Source organism: Helicoverpa zea, chromosome 31 (assembly GCF_022581195.2).
Source record: "Helicoverpa zea isolate HzStark_Cry1AcR chromosome 31, ilHelZeax1.1, whole genome shotgun sequence".
Taxonomy (NCBI): Eukaryota; Metazoa; Arthropoda; class Insecta; order Lepidoptera; family Noctuidae; genus Helicoverpa; species Helicoverpa zea.
Window position 1 is genome coordinate 18,047,924 of NC_061482.1, and position 23,573 is coordinate 18,071,496.

Genomic DNA, 23,573 nt, shown 5'->3' on the forward strand with positions numbered 1-23,573 from the left:
GCATGTAGCCTGTGCATGTGCCTCAACCACCGTGTAGATGCACCATAAGAATATTTTCAAAACCCTAATAAAAAATAATCAAGTTCTTTGAAGTACTTTCTAGTGACTCAATGAAACGTACTTACCGCCCGCTAAGAAGCCGAGAAACTTAATTTTCCTTTTAGGCGGTTGATCTGTAACAATGAAAGGCTGTAATTAATTGTGTGAGCACGTGACCTGCTTGTTTCTACCTTCTTATAGAGGTGTAGCCTGAGTGTAGTGCGGGACCTGCTTGTTTCTACCTTCTTATAGAGGTGTAGCCTGAATGTAGTGCGGGACCTGCTTGTTTCTACCTTCTTATAGAGGTGTAGCCTGAATGTAGTGCGGGACCTGCTTGTTTCTACCTTCTTATAGAGGTGTAGCCTGAATGTAGTGCGGTGGGGTGATGAAGTTGGCTGTTAAGTGGGTGGGTAGTGAGTCGGTGAGAGAAAGTATTATTGTGATAGATAAGGGAGGATTCAAATAGGAATATTATGATTTCGGTAACTGCATTTCGTCTTAAATTATGCAAATAAATAAGGACGAATGTATTTTAATAGTGTTTTCTCGAATATATAGGATAATAGCAGCTCCTCGCGGTTTATCTCACGTCTCTGGAGAACAACTTGCCTCAACTGGGTAGAAAGTAGTTTACGTTTGGCTGGCGTGAACGTCCAACGTTAGATACTGTTACTTTCGAACAAATAATATGAGTAAAGATAAATAAAATTGAAATCATGACATTGACCTCAAAAAGCACTAGTTCAAATCTAAAATAGTTTCACAAAAAAGAAGATAGGTTACAAAAGCGATTTTAAAAAATGCCCCGTTCTTAATCTTTTCATTTCTCAGTCGATCGCAGTATTCCCAGTAGGGCCGTGAGCGTAAGATACTTTCATCTCGAACAATGTCTTTTTTGTTCAACATCGACATTTTTCTATTGAAGTACAGAGATAATTTGTAGCCTGGGTCAATGGAGTTTATAATATTACGACTACTAATTTTTTTCGTGCAGTTTATCTTTAAATATTTTTCTAAAATCACTTAGCTTGGATTGCATATCTGCTTACGTAATATTTAAATTAAATACATTTTAAAGAGCACAGTGTCTTATTTTTAAGTAAAAAAGATATAAAACACGGTATCGCATTAAATCGTACGCATAGACATAATATAGTAAACAGGACTGCGCACTTTTAACCAAAAAACGAACCGAGTGAAACAGTTAGTACGGAGGCCGTCTGTCCCTTTCTAATAGGGTGACTATGAGATTAAGCTATGTGAGACCAATCCGAGTTTGCTAAGATTATTAAACACAGATTGGTATTAAAGTTTTAACTTACGCAGTTTGTGACCTTAAAATACTAATATAGGCTTTTAATAATTAGCGGGAATTAGCAGTAATAAAAACGGGAAGATTCGAAGTGCAGACTGATTTTTTTGAATTTTTGCTTCACATATAGACTGCTGAGCCATTTATATCGCCTTTCTACATTTTTTTGGGAAGCTATAACAATAGTACATCAGAGTGCTTAGTGCGAGTTTTCGTGAATTTATTTACGGACTCACATGAGAGCGCGTATACTAAGATTTGTATGGAACAAAAACAGCTCCACCTAGTGTCAAAAATTGGAACCTAAAGTAGCGAGTGCCAGTTTACAAATTTTCGAAATCGAATCGCTCGGACTCTCAAGTGAACGTGACAGGCACGGGATTGGTTTATTTCTGTCGTGATGCGAGTGCGAGATTCAGATTTTGACAGATCGAATAGTAAATAAATACAAACGCGATCGAATTTAACCAAAAAGTTCTCACGAAGATTTTTGTGGTGAAAGTGAAGTGAGGAGATATTCGTATATCAACAATTAAGTTTTTATTTAGTGAAAATAATACCAAAAATATGGCAGGACGCTTTTTCTTTGCTCGGAGGATGTTTGCGGCCGCAAAGTCCCAAGATGAACGCAACAAAAGCGCCAGAATTGGGGCAAGGGCTTGCGCATTTTTAAATTCGTTAGATATAAATTGTCCAAGAAGATTTTTAAGTTCTTGTGCAGTTAACTGAGACAAAGCACAAATCTAAAATCCACTCTACGTGTTTCCTTGGAACATAAGGTACCTATTTATCAATTCATGTAAGTTACAATATCAATTTTCAAAACAAAACTAGGTATGTATATGATTGAAGAAACTGTCTCCTTCTTTTATTTGCAGGTGCTTACCGCTTTATTCTTTTTTGCCACTGGATCCTATCAAAGGCCAATTAGAGAAGCAAAGCACGTATCCCAAAAAATGTGCAGTGTGTATTTAGAACAAGTAACTGAGGTTCTGACTCATAGAAATATATAAGCTTCCCTAGCACTCCAGGTGCTAGACAAGAACTTGTCTTCATTTTAAATTAATTAATTTAAAACAACTAAAAACTTTTTTCGGGCGTCGCGTCAAACATAAACAAAACATCCAAACAATAACCCCATAAATTTTGAAAGACAGTCGTCCCATACGATTACATGCTAAAATGACGTCTTTCTAAATTTGGTAGGTTTATCCCACCAAGCGAACGGAACACCAACCTAACAAAAATGATCATCGCTATTCGCCGTGAGGAAACGTGATGCGAGTAATTTGCGAGATGGCAACTCGCACTCGCTTAAATATTGCATTTGGTTCGTTTGAAGTTGACTCGCTAAACTCGACAGTGAAGTCATTCGCAAAATTTTGTTCAACTCGCACTAGGCACTCAGTTTTAAAATCCATCACCCATATTTTGACTCATTACAAGAATTCATGGGCACTCTAGTTGTTTGATTTACGAAAATGTTATTATTAGCTTACCTGTGGAACGATATATTGCAACTACCATAGGATTCACTTTCACAAGTATAAAAGCAATACTTTTTCACCATTTTAATAGTTTAAATTGCTTTAATACAAAAAATATAATCCAAATTTTAAATGCTGATTACGCGCCAAGAATAATCAGGGTTACTGCTAGAAAATAAAAAAAAGCAAAATAAACATTTATGTTGTTTATGTTTTAAGAATAAATACGAATAGATTAATGCGATTGTTATTAATTTATTGACTTACAATTGTTAAAATAAGATAAAAATATAAGTGATTCAATTGTTTTTTTGGGCAAAAAAACTGTTGATCACAACTTTTTTTATGCTGGCAAGGTGTTAGAAAGAGACAAACGGCCTCCGTTCTAACTATCCCTCTCGACTCGGATTTGCCTCTGTGTATTATTCAACTAATTTAGTACCATATCGTGTTGGAATAGAGTTCATTTTCAACCGACTTCAAAAAAAAAGGAGGAGGTTCTCAATTCGGCTGTATTTTTTTTTTTTTTTTTTATGTTTGTTACTCGATTTCTCAAAGACGCCTGGACCGATTTCAAAAAATCTTTTTTTATTTGAAAGGGTATGCTTGTCATTTGGTCCCATTGTCATCAGATTAGGATCTGATGGTGGAAACCCTGAGAAATCGAGGGCATCTCTTGAAAATTGTAGGCGAGCATGGGGTACAAACTTTATATTTATGTGTTTATCTGATGAGACTACAATACTATGGAGGTTTAGGGCAGATCTGATGATGGAGACGACAGAGGATCGAGGGAACTCCTAAACGGCACATCTTAACTACCTCGTGTTTGGGCTTATTTTATTAGTGTTGACAAGATCTTTACACCGAAATGAGTAATGACTGCCACTGCAAGGTCCGAGATGCAGATGCAGTACAATTTAGGTAACTCCTTAATGGTTGATAGCAGCTACATAATGTTTGGGTTTATTTTATTCGTGGTGACAAGAACTTTAAGCTGAGATGGGTTATGACTGCCACAGCAAGGTCAGTGATGCAGGTGCAGTACAGTTTAGGGAACTCCTGAATGGTTGATAGCAGCTACATAATGTTTGGGTTTATTTTATTCGTGGTGACAAGAACTTTAAGCTGAGATGGGTTATGACTGCCACAGCAAGGTCAGTGATGCGGGTGCAGTACAGTTTAGGGAACTCCTTAATGGTCGATAGCAGCTACATAGTGTTTGGGCGTATTTTATTCGTATTGATGTACACTTTAAGCTGAGATGGGTAATATTGCAGATTCGACAGTGAAGACGAAAAACAGTTTAAGGATATTCTAAATGGAAATGTTTACCGACGTTTAAGTATTGGAAGGAAGATTTCTTAACCTCGTTATTTCTGCCAACGCCCTGCCGTCGTGTGGTCGATTAAGTAACTTGTTGGCATCCAAATCTGACAAAACTATACCTTCTATACTTCTGACACGACTTAGCGCAAAATACCTCGTATTTGGGCTTATATTCTTTGTATTGATAAGAACTTTCCACTTATATGGATAGTGACAACTATTCGTATCACTAAAAAGCTGTAAATAAAAAACTTTTTTACAAAAAAATTAAACCGACTTCCAAAAACACTAAAAAGCAAAAAAAATAATAATAATTTTAGGTGCATCGGCCTAGAAGTCGGTGGCAAAATTAACTTAGTAACATCCATTAAACACCGACTTCTAGGCCGATGCCCCTAAAATTATTTTTTTTTTTGCTTTTTAGTGTTTTTGGAAGTCGGTTTAATTTTTTTGTAAAAAAGTTTTTCGTAAATATATATTTTGAGAGTGCGCAATCTTGTTTACAGTATATTACATCTATGATCGTACGTGACTTTAAAACTGTTGAACAGTCCTAGCTTAAGTTTTTATAGCAAGTAAGGTGAAGATTAGAATTCCGTAATAAGTATGAGTATACTAAAAAAATGATTGACAAGAAAAAACAACTCTGTCTCATAAGTTAAACTAAACAAAAAACACAAGCGGTCCACCCATTTTTAAGTAACGTCAAAAATAAATTGCTTTTTAAGACTTTATGTTAATAACGTGACCATCTGTTCTCCATTTTATTGACGAAGTCTCAAACCGACAGGATTGTCGATATCCTAATGGGTTATGTGTTAAACGACTTGAGCGACGTAAGCACACTCCAGCTATAATTGGTTCAGCCGATAATGAGTATTAAATAATATTAACAGCGGTTTCACACTGGTGGATTTTACGCTCGACTTTCGAATGATAAGAAATCGGTTTTAATCGGTGATTGTCAGTGGTCATTAAAACCTTATCATATTGTAAAATACCGTGATTGCAACATATTGCAAGCTGTAAAAACCTGTTGCTCGGATGTAAACGTCATCTTTCACACTACTAGATAGTTGTCAATATTAATTCTCGCATGAACCAAATAGCTCGAAAAATCCGTAATAAAGAATAGAAAAATTGAGGCACATGCGCAGGTTACATACATTCTAAAAACGTGCGGGTCCAGCGACTCGCGCATGTACCAAAGTACCCACCCGTACGTAAGTGCTCTTGTCACTTGCGCATGTTAACTTGCTCCAGCTACATGCACCGTGTAGACGCACCTTAAAATCCGCTAGTGTACAACCCCAGTAAGGCACACGTAATTCAATAATGACATGGCATAGCGACAGGTTGTAGGCTGTCAATTGTTATCTGACATGAGCACCAGTCACGTAGACACGCTACTGGAGGCAGCCTATTGACAGCTGCGCCCACAAACGTCTGACAGATGATTATTATGAGATGCGTCTGTCTGTATGTCTGTGTGTTAAGTCTTGTTAGATCTGTAAGGAGCAGATATGAGATAAGATTGATTCATTAACAATGGCTGACAAAGCAAGAGAAAAAAATGAGTGTATGAAGAGGTTGTTTTTTGAAATTCTTGAGAAACTTAAGTTTTGATAAGTCAGGCGTTACTTTGCGTAGGGTGGGATCTTTGTCACATGTGACAGTAGGATGACATCCTACATCCAAGCCTCGATTTGTTATCTCACGGAATTACACTAACTATTTTGCATAACGTTTCACTTAAGTTTTTAAACCATTTTTAAATCGTAATATACGGTACCTGTCATCTCACTCGGTACCTGTCATCTTTTCTCAGCGAAATCTTTTCCATGCTTACAACCTTAATTTAAAAATGTCCCTTACTGTTGTGCTTCACACATTTCTTTCCAAAATAAAGTCAAAGCAACAATGGTATGGAAAATCTAATTACAGAACATTATTTGCTGAGCGTTCCTCCACATTGACGCCGGGAAACACAAAGCAGTCAGTCCCTGTGACTGCACAAACGGTAATTAACGTATTGACACGAACACGCTGTCATTACTGTATGTACAGTACAGTGAACTGTGAGGACATCTTGTCGTTTGTATATCTTTGACTGGTGTTGATGTTGTCAGAAGCTATAAATTCTGAGTACTAGTTTAATAAGTGTAATTTTTAGACTGTCTCACCCAAAATAATATAATCATAAGTATCATCGATCTTATCTGATACATAGAAGGAGTGATGTTAATCACCACATTTACTCCAGATGGACTGGCGAATTTTAACTTTAAAGTCTGGGTTTCACCAAGACGTTTTCACTCATCTTTGCTCAGCCATTTGTAGACAAAATATTTTTATAAACTAAATATTTTAGGTCTGGAATCAACACCGTACCCTGGTACTTTAAAAGCTGGTGCTTTGACTACACAAGCATTTTTTTACGTGCCGTATCCTGCGCAAAAATTGCAAAACATTTTTGAAAGTTTCCCCAACTTTCAGGATTACTTTCATACTCGTACTGGCCTTTCAAGTACTCGTAAGTAGTGATAAGCTTACATTTTAGCACGGAGTAAGGAAAGACGAGCGGAGACGCCATAATGCAGGTAGGTCAGGCGCCTTCTTCTAGCTCAAATACATACGATGGGCATGGCCAACACGATCAGTTACTAGTGATCCAATAAGACGTTCGGGGTCTTTGAGATATCTGACAATAACTTTTAGTGTTACAAAAAATGGACAGGTTCCAAAATAGGCATATAAAGGCGGAGCTAGTAACGTTCCTCGTCCCCCGCACGTACTTTATTAGATTTCCCGTTATGGCTAGTCCACTAGTTATTTCTTTCTCCATGGATTTTAGTGACCAAATCTTTTTCCCATCCAGTTACCTAGATACAAGATAATGTCTGTGGATGTTAGATGCTACAGAAATTACACTTTGAAGTCTTGAGGTTTCGCCGTTGCATACGTAGGACTTTCATTTCAGTAAATGCTTTCAACAAAGCGTATATATTATTCACGTAGGACTCAGTAAAGGACAGTGCTTCAAAGGAAGGATATCGTGTGTTGCTAGCTGATATTATGTGTCTTTGATTGAATTCTGGACGGTTTCTATCATTCGGATGTAAACTGTAGTTTCACGGTGAGGTATTTGGTTTAGACGGGTGTAGATTTCTGTAGATTGAAACGTTTGTTAAGGTTTTTCATAGTTTTTATCCAAGTGTTTTTAGAAAGTGTTTGAGAATACAAATCATTTTCATTTTTGAAAAAATTTTATTGTTTCACTATTGAAAAGTTACACTGACACTGAGTAACATAAAATATGCTATATTTTATTCGGGCGAAACCGCGGTAAAACAGCTAGCTACTTATATGTCAGAAAGCGACTTTGTTCGCAGCTCCCGCTAACGGCTAAATCAATGGAGCAGTTTAAAAGTACATGAAACACGCGATTTAATTTAATAGCAATTGTTTTCAAATTCCTTTCCTCTTCGAACTAAATTACTTGGAATGGAATTTCACGCTATACTCATAAATTACGGACTATTGTTCTTCAGGATTTTTCTAAAAAAAATTTAACCTAACGTTGCAAAAAAAGGGTGTTAAACGGATGAATCGATTAGGATAAGGTTTGTTTATATGAAAGGAGGTTACAGCGGTGCTTCTTAGACATGTTTCATAAAAATCGACCTAGGCCTGTTAAAGTTATTAATAAATAATGCATGAGATAATATGTACAGATAATCCAGTGTACTATATTTATTGTCACACCCAATTACGTCTAGAATTGAGTCCCTAAACACGTACCAAATAAACCAACACGCACTTTTAGTATGTTCTCGATTTAAATGCTCGTATTGTAAGAAGTAATTATTTGCCTAGCCATTTCCAAAGGCATTTTGCAGCAATTACTGCGTACCCTTAATTCAAAGGCAATAAAATCTTAAGTAGACCACCGTGAAATTCTCAGTCTCTCAGACACTAGTGTACACGAAATTTCCATTGGCGATGCAACATGTTAATTAGATTTGAACTCTGCACGAACATGAATTCCTGGTACCTCTAAATCTTAAGTTATCAACGTATAAGGAATATTCTACTCTATCTTCTTAGTTATATAAGGTGCAGATTCCATATATATTGTTGTATATACTTAAAAGATAAGGTAACGGTAGGGAAGGCTCTAAAGGTTTACCAAAATATCTTTCCATTCAATAGAAGCTCTGATTTGCTTAAATATTTCGATAAAATATATTTTTAGACGGAAATAGTGAAAGATAAAATGTGACAAGAATAAATAAAATAACACATAACCTAAGAGAGATATTTAGATCCATTGAGAATATATTTATATCTTTTCCGGTTGGTATTTTCCAACCGTATGATATTTTTAAATCACCTGACCGCCTTTGACGTGAAGAAACTAAACCAGTGGGTTTTAGAAACGTCTAGTTTAACCTGCCTTTAGTCACGAAGACGTTGGATGTGAGGAGTTTACTTACTGCGAATTTCAATGACTGATCCATCCGGTGTTTTGCGATCGGAGATTGAATGTTGACATAATTTACACTGGGCTTTGATCCAAACAATTTAAAGATAGGTTATTGAAATCCACTGTTAAACGCAGGCGAAATTACAGACAACATAATTATAACCAAAATTAGTTCTAATAGATATCCAATGTTCCCGTAACTATAGCCGATGGTCGGCATCTTCAGTAGCTTCCCGATACAATGTATTCATAGATAATTGTCAGGAAGCTAGCATTAATTGGGTTTAGCTAGCTAACTGCAGTTATATTGATGTCTAAATAGGGTGACTGTAACCTTATTGCGAATGAGCTGGACAAGTAATGTTCACTTTAGAGTACTTGCACATTGCAGACGAAACAATCGGTTGATAGGTGACCAGATGGTTAGCAAATTTTTTGTTTAAGAAAATCTTGGGTCCAATCAAAGTCTTCAGTCGGTCTGATACTCCGGTAGGTAGGTAGGATAAATACCTTCTCTTTGTAAAATGCGTACTGCCATCTTATGATCCCAAAAAATATATCAGCCGACTAAAAGTTTGAAGGGGACTTACCTTAACTATATTCAAAGTATCAACTAATCAACGTAAAAGTATAACCTCTTATTTATTTATTTAACTTTATGCAATCCTAAAATTAAAAGGCGGACTTAATGCCATAGGCATTCTCACTAGTCAACCTTAGGGTGATGCAGAGATAACATGGCAGGTGCATTAATTACTTAAAAAGACATGGTCTAGGACAAATAAAGAATAACAAAATTGGATACTTAATACACATACTTATACATATTTAACATACAAATAATACAAAAAATAATAATAATATTATATATACATACACATATATATATATATATATAGGTATATATACATATATAATATACCAATGATTATCATGATGAAGATTCTTCTAGCAATTTTTTAAATAAAAACTTCCGTACGGCACTTTTAAATGACTGCTTGCTGGTGGACTTCCTGATTTCCAAGGGCAGCTCATTCCACAAAAGGATAGACTGAATATGAAAAGAAGAGTGGATAGCGTCAGAAGTATGGGAAGGACAGTGAAGAAGAAGGTTGTGAGAAGAGCGGAGATTTTTAGAATGACCAGAGCAGCGGTATTGAAAATGAGGAGTTAGATATGAAGGGGGAGTGGGAGAGTTAAGTAACGTGTAAAGGGTCGTCAAGGCACGCAGGGATCTTCTCTGGCGAATGGGCATCCATTTCAATTGCATCCTGTACTCAGAAACATGATCGTATTTCCGCAGGTTGAAGACAAATCTTATGCAATTGTTGATAAGTCGATCAAGTTTATTGAGCAAGTCCGCATTGAGATCGTAGTAACACACGTCACCATAGTCAATTATAGGAAATATTAGGGACTGCACAAGCATTGCTTTGGTCTTCGGCGGCAAAAAGTTTCTTAACCGATTTAGATGACGTAAGGTTCCAGTTACACGCATACTCACACTAGCTACCTGAGTTTGCCAACCAAGCGTAGTGTCCAAATTTAGACCGAGGTTCTTGACATATATGATATTTTATGGCTTGCCCCGAGCAGCCGCTGTCGCATCCGCAGAACCTTTGGGGTATTTCACCAGCAACGGCTCAAGTTCAGCCAGGGAAGATATTTTATGCCGACTGCCATCAGAAGATTTAATTACTATAGTCCCTTCTTGGGTCCAACAAAACCGCATACCAAAATGCAGACGCGCCCTGTTGAATACAAGCTGCCTTGTCCGAGTCAAGAACTCTTTGATAGCAATTGAAGAACCCTTCAAGGCCGTTTTAGCCCTCCAAACTGTGGACTTCTGACTCGCATCACCAAACTTCACCAATATGGTATGACAAAGTTCTTCTGCGTAGCTTGAACATCGGCAAGTTGTACTTGTGACATTTTAGTGTTTGCAGTGATAGTGCCAAAATGTAGTGCAAGTGAACAGCTGGTAGGTGGTGTTCAGCAAGTGCTATTATTTACATAACACTCTAATGTCAGTCTGTAGTAGAGAGTACCAATATATTACTCCCAACACAAAGAAATAAAGTTTTATCTATTAAATTAATAATTAATTTACAGAGCACAACAAAAACACGTCTTTACTTTCACCTACCCTCGAGAAAGGGTCTCTTCACAACCAAAAACGTCCACTGCTGAACTGCTGCCCCCCCTCCCCAAGCTGAATATATTTGTCCATACTCACCACATGGCGTTCGTGTTGGTGAGCGCAGTGTGGGATACTTATAGCTTCAGAGCTGCTGCTGTCTACTACAAGCAAGATATTTACCAGCCCACTCGGTGCTTTCATTCAGAGTAAATTAAAATGCTTAGATATATATTACTACATGCTTGTATAACTACGTGACTGGATTAATCTCGCTCGACGGTGACGTCTTGCTAAGCATCTCACTCTAAAATTAGAAAATAAGGATTGAGTTCGTATACTTTCATATGGAAACAGGTTTATGAAATTCTTGATTATACATATAGATATCACTGACTAAGTACTTTGAGTACAAACATAAACGTATGTCTAAAGCTTTCCTCGAATGTGTAACATATCGTCACTGAAATATTTTTTCTAATCGATCTAGTAGTCCCTGAGATAAGCGCGTTCAAACGAACAAACTCTTTATCATAGTCAGTATAGATTACTCATTCACTCGTTTTATAGTTCATAGTTATGATTATTTTTCCGACCCAAATATCGACCAATAGAATTGCACCATTCGACGTCACGTGGTACAACCTACATGGTATTATACTGAAAATTTTTTGAATATTTTCTCTGGTCGTTGCTACGTCAAACTGACAGGTTGTGGCCGACATTTGGGACGGAAAAATAATCTCCCGAATACCACACGAGCTTCATAATTATCTGGCATTTCCCTCAAGGTTCCCTGCAAACAAATAAAGTCGTCAAGTTTTTCAGGAAAAATCACTCGCGCTTCGCGCTCGTTATTTTTTAACCTGAAAAACTTGACTCCTTCATTTGTTTGCAACGAACCTATCGGAAAATACCCGATAATTTTGAAGCTCTTGTGGTATTATAAGTGAATATTCATAGGCTCATGTTCTATAGACGGTAGGCAGTTGACCGGCCTCTAAACCTCTGTCACGCTTCACATAAAAATGGAAGCTAACTGAGGTCCGCTAAAGACTGGCTGCTCACATCCGATAATCAGTGACCGATATTTTGTAGGAGGAATATAGAACACAGTAATAGGAATAGTGCAACGCACACGTCCTATAAAAATCGATCAAATCATATCAGAATGTCCTACAAAATATCGGTACCGATTATCTATCCTACATAAAGTCTGTATCAGTGGGCAGGCAGCTCAATTAATTTATTCATTACTTTTCAAGTGAAATGCCATCTAAGTTTACACTGGTTTTTGAACCGGGCTTTGAGTTCAGTACAATAGGTTACCCCTTTTGTGTTAGTTAAGAAGCCTTTCAGTGTATTATTTCGTAAATAAATTATTTATTTGATTTTATTGTGTGTTGGTTTCTCAACTTTGGATGGACGTAACAAAGGCGAATATTTTAAGTAAAATTACTGCTCAGTTCATAAAATAATTCATTGTAAAAAGGACTACTAACAAGCATAGTTCTTACTGATTTAACCAATAATATTAGAATATTTTATATAATTTCACGTTTTATTTTACATTTTTGAGTAAAGAGGATTATTTTTTCAATTTTATATTTAGTTAATATTAGATTACAGTGAATATTTCATGAAACGTGACTAAATTAATCACGAATTCAAATGAATTTTAGGATAAAAAAATGGAGTACCAGCAAAATCTAATTATGTCTACAACAAATGATAAATTACTTAACAAAGGTCTTTGTCTAATGTTATGAAGAAGTGTCAAAGTGTCTTAAACTTACTCTTAGTTTAGTACAAACTAACATTACAGTAAAGTGGTCCCACATGTGCCCGACTTTGTCAAAATAGTAACTACAGGGACGACATTAAAATATTATTTTTAGTAGGGTTGTCTCTAGTATGAAAAGTAACGATGGTTGGATTCTATGAAAGACGATGTTGCTGGAAAGAATGTCATTCGTCAGACAGAAGTATGGAAAAAGAAGACAGCTTGGGCTGACCCAGCGAGGTGATTACGGTCAACCCTTCTCTGTGTAAGAAGAAACCTGTGCCCAGCAGTGGGACGGTAATAAAGGCTGATGATGATGACGATGAAAAGTTGTAATAATATGAATGTTTGACATTTAATCGCTGTTCAAAAGATTGTAAGATGTAAAATAATGATTATTATAGACATCGATCTATCACATATCAGATATCTCGGATATGACAAAATTAATAAACAAATTCCACTCACTAAGCTTCTTTTAAAAATATCTTCCACCAATTCATACTTCGCAAAGACAACGTTTTAAATAATAACAGGACGCGAACAAAATCGTGTGAAATAAGATATTTATAAAAAAACAAATATAGGTTGTTCCTGTGACGCTAAAAATAATCTGTCTGGACTTTTTTCCTTGTGCTATTTTCAACGATTTCTCGACCGTGACCTTTTTTATAGACTGCTGTTTAATCCTTATCCTTCGTGGGAATGAACAGTTGACGTAAACTAGGACACCACAATTTCAAAGACAAGATAAACTGCTAAACTACAATATTAATGTACTGTTGTTCTGTTAACTGTTTTGTTATTTGATAGTTTAGTAGTGAATAAATGAAAATATTTGTTTGGTGAAGCAAATTGAATTTTGTTGTGAATATGCTTTGTTGTTTTTCTTTTGTTTTGTTCACGCAAAAAGACGGGTTTTACAAGTTCGACTATATGTGTGTCTGTCTGAGGCACTAGGTATAGTTTTGACGATGATATATCAATCAGTCACTAAGGTCCAATTGATTTAGCTTCACCTAGTCAAATAATATAACAAAGTTGCTATTTACCAAAAAAGAAAATTTATGATTTGTCACACATTGATTGAATAGCACTCCAATTAAAACTCTGATCTACTGAGGCAAAGAATCTACAACAAACTGTACTTAGATCGTTAATAGGTTAAAAACATGCAATTAAATGGCAATTACCTTGATAGCTGAGGGGCTCCGGGATCTGAAGAGTCTCTCGAGGGTCGAGAGCTTGATGCTGCAAGTGGAGGCAGTACTACAGGTTACTGGATGCCTTTTTATGGAGACTTAGTTAATGGTAACTGTGTATCTATAAACATTTACTTCTAATATTTTTTTGTAAAAAAATAATGAACGCTGTTGTGATTCTGTGTTATTTTGTGGGAAATATTTTTAGCCCTCGTTATTAAGGCTAGTTTCTTACCAAGTTTCATAGAAATTGTTTCAGCAAGAATCGCGAATAAACAAAGACATAATTATTAGAATTTTTAGATCTGTAAAACCAAAAGCAAAGTTCAAAGCACATTTGTTTGATTTTCACTCGGATCTCAGGGACAATAGATAGAATCAGGATAAAAATAGGCTCTCTATTACGTATAGCCGTCCTCTTCTATTATATTCATACAAGTACAAAAACAGAGATATAGTATGTTAATCGCAGGTATTTTTATTATTTCAGGAAACAAATACTAAACATCACCCCGTTACACCTTCACCCCTTTCTTGCAAATGTAGCAATGAATGTACGTAATCAATTCCCCGGAGGTTGCGACGGACGACTGTTCTGAAAAAATACTGAAACTGAAGCCTCCATGTGTTATCTCCATGTTGTTTGGGTCCCTAGGGTCAACAGTTTTCTGACAGTTTTCATATTTTGCGAGAACACTGCCATGTGTTGGTAAATTATGGTGTACTGTATTCGTATTTCGGGGGAAAGTACCTGTTTCTGAATAATTTGTAGTTTCAAAATACACTGCAAACTTTTGGTCGGTCAATATTTTTTTTCTTGGACCCATAAACCAGTTATAACATGAATACATAAAAATAGCCGGTATCAGACTGACTGAAAACTTTATAAGAATCAAGATTAATATATAAAAAAAATGCCAACTAACTGTCGGCCGACTGCTTTCAATTTCACGGACATTTAGAAATGTTCGTACGCAATTCCAGTTTGCTAGAGCGACTACACCAGGAGAAATGTTTGTGTACTTCACAATGCCATACACGGTGGAATCTCGCCTTTGTATTCTTTCTTTTTTCTGTCCTGTTCTTGATAGACTCAATAAAAGAGACTTTATTACTGAAAAATGGAGTGTGCAGAGCAATTTTGGATATACAAGCTGATGATTTGCATCCGTGCCATATTCAAGGAGGTAATTATGCTAGTGATTCTCGACCCAAATCAACAAAAAAATTGGCACGTAATTTTTTTTATTTAATTTTTTTTTCGGAATTTCTTAAATGTCATCTAGCCTTATTTAAACTTGGCGCGTATGTTACTGGCCTTAAAACCGTGCTGCACCCTCACACAAGCGCAAACACAAAGCATACGCAACTATCACTCATAAATATCATTCATAAAATTGGATTACTTCTGAAATACCACGACATTACAATGACAAAAAAAGCAGTGCATATTAGCTATTTCCCGTCTACTGTAATTCCAATCGATTATTTACGTATTGTATGTCCTCCTCCTGAAGTATGGCACAAATGCAAATCAACACCTTGTAGAGAGTTTTCAAAAAGCTTTCAGCGTTACAAGGTCTGTACATTGGAAAAAAGTGATTCTATTTTTACTTTTATTTTACTTGATAACAAATGGCAACTAGAAAATAAACTACTGGCAAAATAAAGTTTGTTTAAAAAATAGTTCTAACATATTCTGTGTTTTATTTTTTTATAAGGGAAAGAGACCAACTCAGCACTCAGCTCTGATAACAAAATCAGTCTGACCTAAATCACGTTGCTTTCCTTTTGTACTTTTTACAAAAAATACTTTCAATATACCGATAGCGACTGGCGGGTTAAGCTACGACGTAGCGCCGTAGCGCGTAGCGCGTAGCACGTAGCCCCTAAATTGTTTATTTGCATCTAATTCGAACACAAACGGAGTGCGATATTATTGTATTGTATATTTTATCTCAAGTTTGTTTGTCTGTTTTTCTTACACTTCAGAAAAAAAATCTTTGTCGAACAAAAAGAAAAAAATATTTCCCTTTACATAAAAATGTTCTAACAGCTTGTTTTTCATCCCTTAGTGAGTTGTCAGCTGTTGACAACTGTCGTATTTTTTTAGTTGAAGGAAATTGCTCGCTTCTTTGAAAGTGCTTATTTAAATATTTATGACCCTAGACAGGACGACGTTACTGAACGAGTGGTCAGTACCCTCTTAAGATAAACGTGTGGAGTGGATTCGATTTAGAAAATTGAAAACCGCGATTTAAATATTTGTGACATTCTAAGAAAAGCAATGGTGCGATCGATTTTTCACATAATACGTAGGTATTTTCGTGCTATCATAATCGTTTGATACGTTAATTCAATGAACTTATTTTGTGATTCCGGAAATTACTTTCATTAGATATCGTTTAATTTGAGTCGATCTCGTTTGCTTATCAACATACACATTGATTATACTACATGTAATATAAAACGGAAATGTGAGACATTTTAGTACTTAAAGCAAAATTTTTTATACACCATTACCAAAAAAAACCTAAACCCCATACTTTTTCAACTCTGTTAAAAAAAAACTCAATTCCAACTATATCGAGATAGGTAGTCCATCTGTGAGTGACAGTCAGCATGCTCCACCGACATCTAATCTCGGCCGAACATCGGCCAGCGGACCGCGGCGCTCCCACAAAGCAAAATATTGGACCGTAGGCTTTACACTTCGTCAAAGTGATCAAGATCCCTGGGAATGAAAGCTGGAAGGGAACAATATTGGATTCATGGAGAACAAAATGACTAGCGGAGGTCTATAACGGAAAATCGCCTAAGAATCGTAATACTGTTTTCGACCATACGCGCCTTTGGACCCGACCATTTTTTGTAGTACTTATGTCTCAAAGAACCCGAGCACTACGTAAGTTGAGTCATGACTGACCATTTTGGTCACGCTCCCAGTTCGAATATGACCTAGAATAACCTGACCTACCTGCATTATAGTGTCTCCGCTCATTTTTCTTTACTCCGGGCTTGGATTGAATGAAAGTTTTTTTTTGTCTTTCTTTTGGGCCCCTATTGGAATCACCTGGTGGCTTTATGTTAAAGAACCTGCCTCTCAAGTACGAGTGAGTGGGTTCAGTCTTAGAGAAATATGCAGTATTTAACTAAAATAATATAATCAGTCGTTGAAATTATCACCCATTGGTCAAATCGGCGATATGACAGGTGAAAATGGTTCGGTTATCGTTATAATGTACCGCAAGGTAGGCATATATTACTGTTATTTATCTAAGTACGCACAAAAAGGGACAACAAGACTGAAAAAAGGTGAAAGGTGAACATCTTGAGGAAAACTGGTGTTTTTTGTGACTGTTGATTATGGTAAGGTTTCAGTCCAATCATTTAAAGTAAAACAACAAAACTATATTATGATATTAGCAGCCTTTTCACTTTGATTGATTTCCCGAGCGACATTGACTGGTTATGTACGCACCTATGAATAAAAATTGATAATGCAAACAATTGTCAACTGCCGGTACAAAAATGATGTTAAAAACCGCACATCGCAGACTGAGTGGTGTCATGGGAAAAAAGCAGAAAATTGGCATGGAAAATCAACCGGCGTCAAAATGCTGTAACTGCCTTGTTTATAAGAATACACACATGCGACCCAACTAATAGTTTACAAATAAAATCATAAATGAGTAATAACTACTCGAAATACAAAAGCATTCCATAAAAATGATCTTCAATATATCGAGGTCAGTAATCGCCTCATAACTAAGAATGTAACATTTTCGTACTTTTCCTTAATATGATAAAATGTTACAAAACACGATAGGTATTTTTATTTAGATCATGCGATATTATACGAAAATATTATAAACTAGTAGAAACTTTTGGCACTGCTCAATATGTTTCTGTATTTTATTGGTACCTATCATAAAACTTCACACTTGAGTATGTGACTTCAAAAGAAATAATAATTTGCTTACGAAACTACATGTTGCTAGGTGTGTTACTAAATATTAACTTTTTTTTAAATAATGTAAATATTACTTACTTATACCCTATAACACATTGCGAACTAATTAACAAAAACAATTTTAGAGTGGAGGTGTCTTATATCCAATTTTCTCACTGACTTACTCATCACACACATTGACACCGACAAGAAAACAGTCTCATAAAACACACACATACCCATACATCAATACATACAAAAGACAAAGTTATGAATTACATTTATCATACAAACTGCTATCATCCACTGAATGTTTAATAAAAATAAATAAATCCTTCTCTCACAAAGAAGGAACTTTGTATTGTAACATACAAACCGTAAAACGCTGAAAGCAGTAATTTCAGGAGAAAAGAATAATTTATTTTTCTTTTTTTATTTTTTCGCTGAAGACGAATCGGCGAGGGTGGTGTGTGGTGCAAGTTTGAGAGCAGAGCGAGCAATTAGCGACAAATGGGCTAAGTAATCAAATTTCATGATAGCAATAAAAAAAAAATCAAATCAGGGAAACTTGCATAATCAAGAAGAAAATTACTTCAAAACTAGCTATGGCCTGACCGTCTTTTGTGCAGTCGACATTACTGTTATTCAGTACAAAAAACGCTATCATCCCTTGAAAATTCTTGAAACATTTTCGATCACATCGTTACACGAACTTGTCAAACTCAAGCATAAACTTGACGCATACTCGAGCATGACCAGCCATCTCATACCTTTGACAGAGGCGGAATGCACGGCAATGGCGTCCCCAGTTAGTTAATTGCTCCAATCGCTCAAATCGCTCCCACCTCCGCCTATGACTCAAACCAAGTCCTACAAGACAAGCGTTGAAATACGCCGCGACTCAACGACTATAAATCTACACACTGAGTTCTCCACCCGGCGTCGATTTCCTGCCGAACAGAAGCACGTTTCTTAAACTAAACACGTATTTCCTGGTTGGTTAACCGACTTCGGGAAAGTGGTTCGAACTTTGATTGAGTGTGAAAGTGAATGGTTTATGTGTTGTTTCGGAGTTTCGTTCAGTTTGTTTAAATAGCAGTAATAATATTTGAGTTTGTTTGTGGTTGATGCGAATTGTTTTGGGGAGCTCGTGGCTAAGTTACGGAACGGTTCTATCGATTTTAAAGTTAAGCAACGCTTGGCGTGGTCGGTGGTTGGATGGATGACCATCATGAGGCGAAGAGTTCATCCATGTTTCAGAAAGCCATCAAATTGATGGGAAAACCACATTTTCCAATACTGAAGTAATTCCCCATTATCATACGAAATGCCATATGAAATATCAAACTGTCCGCATCGACAGAACTAGAGTGACCTAATAGTGCACATTTATCAATAGAGAAGTGCTTCTATCGATAAATTACTGCAATCTTTAATATTGCTGCGGACGTGGTCTCACGCGACACTCAATAAGGCATTCAGTGTGGGTGTGGGTGAAATGGCTTAATATTGGAAGTCTGAATGGTGTTAGTTGAAGAATATCAATATTGAATGTTAATAAAATTATCTTTGTTGCATTGAAGTTCTTCATAAATGGATGTAAAGCTATCCTATCTACTTTTACATAGTTAAAGCTATCTTAATATACAGTTTTATATTAATTGGCTCAGCCGTTTCATCATGACAGATAAAGCTAAGGAACATTCTAGGGATTCGATCATCATCATTTTCTTTTGCTTATCCTTCCTTCAAGCTTTGGGGACGACAGCGTGTTTACTTTTTCCATATGACGTCATCTCTGAAGTAACACTCTTTGCAACTCCTATTAAGATGAGATATCATTCAATTTAACATCTCATTCTCAAGTCAGACTTATCCATAATCCTTCGAATAGTAACTAAAATATTTTCTGAAATCACCTTTTCTAAAAACCAGTCAATGCTCCACCAATTTATTAGTTCGCAAAATATTCAATAATTCGCTGGCGGGGGATGAAAAAAACTATTTTTTTAGTCTGTGCTTATACGTGCTCGGAATAGGAAAAGGTTCAAGTCGCTTATTGAATTGTTAGGTACTCTGTGCCCCAATACACGTCTTCTACTGATTTCTGACTTCAACTGTTGGGTATTTTATTATACTTTTTTTACCTGCTGAATATTATAATATTATCGTCGGGTGCTGGCAATTAAGTGTTGGTATTTGCAGGGTAGTCTCAAGGTCACGGAGAATATTAAGGTCAGTTTTGTTAAAATAATAAAATAACTGTTATGAATATCTCAGGTTATACTTACTTTTTAATGTAATTATTATAAATATATGTATTTAACAGGCTGCCAGAGACAGGGAATGTTTTTTGGGTGCGTATAGCTTAAAATCAAATAACTTAGTTACTAAAGGCATCCCTCTTTTGCGCCAGAGTTTAAACATACACACACCTACAAACCACTCATTTACGTGTCTTTAAATGCCAAAACAAATGTTAATAAACTTATTTATTTTACTCAACTACTGTGCATTTCAGTGTATATTTACCTTACTATAACATTCCCCAAGGACACTCACGTACACTACATTTTCACCATGTAGGTACAGTCGCGGTCATATTACGTGACGACAGATGCACGCTACGTACAATCATAAACAGAAGTCTACTGCCAGTTTCCGAGATGATAACGCAAGCTAGCAAGAAATAAAGAAACTTAATAAACATCTTTAAGTAGGATATTGTATTTAAGACTAACCTTTTTCCCGCGGTTTCACCCGTAAAAACTACTGCTCGTACCGGGATAAAATATAGCCTGTGTTACTCGGGAAGAGTGTAGATATCCAACAATGAAAGAATTATTTAAATCCGGAGTCTTTAGGTTAGAAACAAACAAAACAATTTTTCCTCTTTTATTATTATATACTAATAATGTATAGCGTACGAACTGAAACCTTTCGTTGTGATATTACGACATTTCTCTCTGCTTTGAATTGAGCTGAGTGCTGAGAAAAATAAGTATCTTATGTGTTATTACTGGAGATGTAGTATAAGCCGTTTCCCGTGGGTTTTCCAGGTTCTTAACTCATTGTATGACATTCGTTGGTAAGTATTAAAGAATACTACTATTCTACACAATTAACGCAAGGTTTAGTTTACTATTCGGCCGCCTTATTTAAAAACTTTTTCTTATTTTTAAATAAATGATAGATTTAAAACAGTGTAGAATATAAACACAATATTTCTTTGGCACTGATTATATTGTACGGAACATTATCTAATGACTGTAAAAGGGAACATAATCATCCATTGAGCCGTGATGGAGCTAAAAATAGCGTAATTTTAATTTTACATTCCGGACATTGATCCCACGCTGCAGACAACATTTTGAAGATGATCGTGAATCCAATCCAACCTGATACCGGTCACATACTTATTCTACATCTGCTTGGCCTTTTCCCAACTATGTAGGTAAGTATAAGTAGCAATGCCTTACATGAAGCTATTTTGTTTATAAAACCTCCTCTATACAATTACCCGGGCGACCCGATATCCCATGGTAAGACTGGTTGTCAAACTTTCTCGTTAGGTCGTTCAAACTATCGACCGACTTAAAGTTTTTAGTATGCAGAGGCTTAGAATATGCAGCTTACGTATATTTTCTTTTGAAGATATTCTTACAGACACCTGTTACGTAATCCTATTACGGTTTAGGTTCCGTGCGGGATACAAAAATATTTGCGCTTCCAGTAATAATCCGATTATAAAATCTTGGATGCAGTGTTGAGCGTTTGGTTAAAACGATCTTAAAAAAAATTGTGGAGACTATTTTTGTGTGGTAGCTACATGAACATATGTGTGTTGTGATTGTTTTGCTGTTATTTCATTTCTGAAATCTATAGGTATATGTTAGGGTCATTTTTTGTAGTGATTTTGTCATCGGGGATACTGCCGCCTGAACATAGTCACTCTTAATCTTTCCTTATTTCCGACGACATTACGCTTTTGTAATAAATTAAATAATAGGGTTTTTTAGTACCGTTGCAGGATCCAAGTGCAAAAATGTGCAAATGGTCACAAAAAAGTCCGCAGTAGTACTTATATTTTGTTTTTATAAAGCCAAATGCATTTTGGTCGTTTCTTGAATATTATGATGAGACGAACATAAAGCCACTTTTCAGTCATTCTTTTTATTCTATAATCATATAGATCTAAAAGCACGTTTGCATCATAAAAATTTACATACAGCACAGTGCCGAAAGTCTGACTTAAACAGCTTTATCCAACAGTTAAAGTGTTGTGTTCTGTCTAAAATATTCAGAAAAAGCAAGCTGAGATACAATCTTGTCGGCTGAAGCACTTTAGTGAAGTGAAGTGTGAATCTTTTTTGTATAAAAGAGTTTACTATAGCTCTGGGAATGTGGGACTAGACTACACTAGATTTCTCTAGTTAATAGAGACAATACGCTGAGAACAGCAGAAATCTTACTTTATATTTCTTCATACTTAGTAATGTTAGAAATGCGAAATTAGTATGTCTGTCTGGCATCCATGTCAAAACTACTGACCTGATTTTTATAATGTTTGGTTCACAAAAAGTCTAGCTAAAGTCTAAAATAGTAGATAGGGTCCGTTTAATGTGGGTGAGTGAAGTATTTCTGATTCAATTATCTGCGTGCGTGTAGTATTTTGAGATGCCAGTGATAAAAATAATACCTATAGAAAAATGATAAAAAGAAACCGCCGTAAAGACTTCGACCTAATACAGATTTCTCATAAGGACAGATTTATACATAAAAGACAAACACATCATTAATTGTAAAAATTACAACAGTAATAGAAAGATTTTTATCATCAAAACAGTACCTTTACCAAACAAATATATTTGGTAAGTCCTTCTTCCAAATTGCTCGGATGGCGACGCTACCTAACACGCTATTATCGCTATCGCTCGAGTTACAAACACTTGTTTATCACGAAAACTTAATTAAATTAAATTAATTATCGTTCCAGTTCAATTAGTGTAATCGATCCTGTAAGGGAACGAGCTATTTAATTATTTTGTCGCGTATGTATGTTATAGATTGGCTAATTTAGGAATTGATCACTGAGTTATGATGTCAATTTAATTATTATTTCAAACTATGTATTTCGCAGAATTAGGTCCCTGCTTAGTATCATGTATTTTTGTACGTGTATTTTTTATTTTAATTTGGTGTTGCCTTTTATAACTGCTGACTATCGTATCTCATTATCTCATGACAGTGTTAGCTAGGGTACATGTAAGTTTTAACTTATTACCCTATTGTCCTTATCCCAATGTCATTTGGGGTCAGTGCAGCATGTGTTTTTCACCTCACAAGAAACATTATTTCTAGCAACATCAACTTTACCACAATACATAAAAGTACATTTCATAAAAAGTCCTTAACTATGAACTAGCCATATTTCATGCAAATTGCATTCTACCCACTACGCGCTACAAAGCAAGTAGGTACCACTAATGGGTGATTTTGAATTTTTTAATAAAATAATTTTACGAAAACGGAACAGAGAATTTAAAATGTCCATTATAAGTAAAATGAGGCGTGCTCGGGTCCTGTTTTTTGCTTTGTAGTGTAATGACGGGGACGGTATTAAACGATAATATAACAGTAATGATAGCAGTAACTGCCGGCAATTTAACGTCATTTTGATACTGAATCTCGAACAGTCGATGGATCGAATATTTACTGTAAATATTGTCCGAATATGTCCTTAAATATTATCGGATAAATATTTACTGATCAATGTCAATATAAATATAAGGGTTATTTTATTAATGTTGAAAATTAATAGGGAAAATACGCACGAAAATATTTAT

At 35.8% G+C, this 23,573-nt stretch overlaps 1 protein-coding gene across 1 annotated transcript in view; it reads right to left on the bottom strand.

Moving 5' to 3' along the window:
- LOC124644882 (dipeptidase 1-like) overlaps positions 1-23,573 on the bottom strand; it is a 169,250-nt gene that overhangs the window by 100,373 nt on the left and 45,304 nt on the right. The window contains exon 2 of the mRNA XM_047184527.1: positions 126-173. Coding sequence (XP_047040483.1) covers positions 126-173 — 48 coding nt within the window. The remainder of the gene's footprint in view (positions 1-125; positions 174-23,573) is intronic.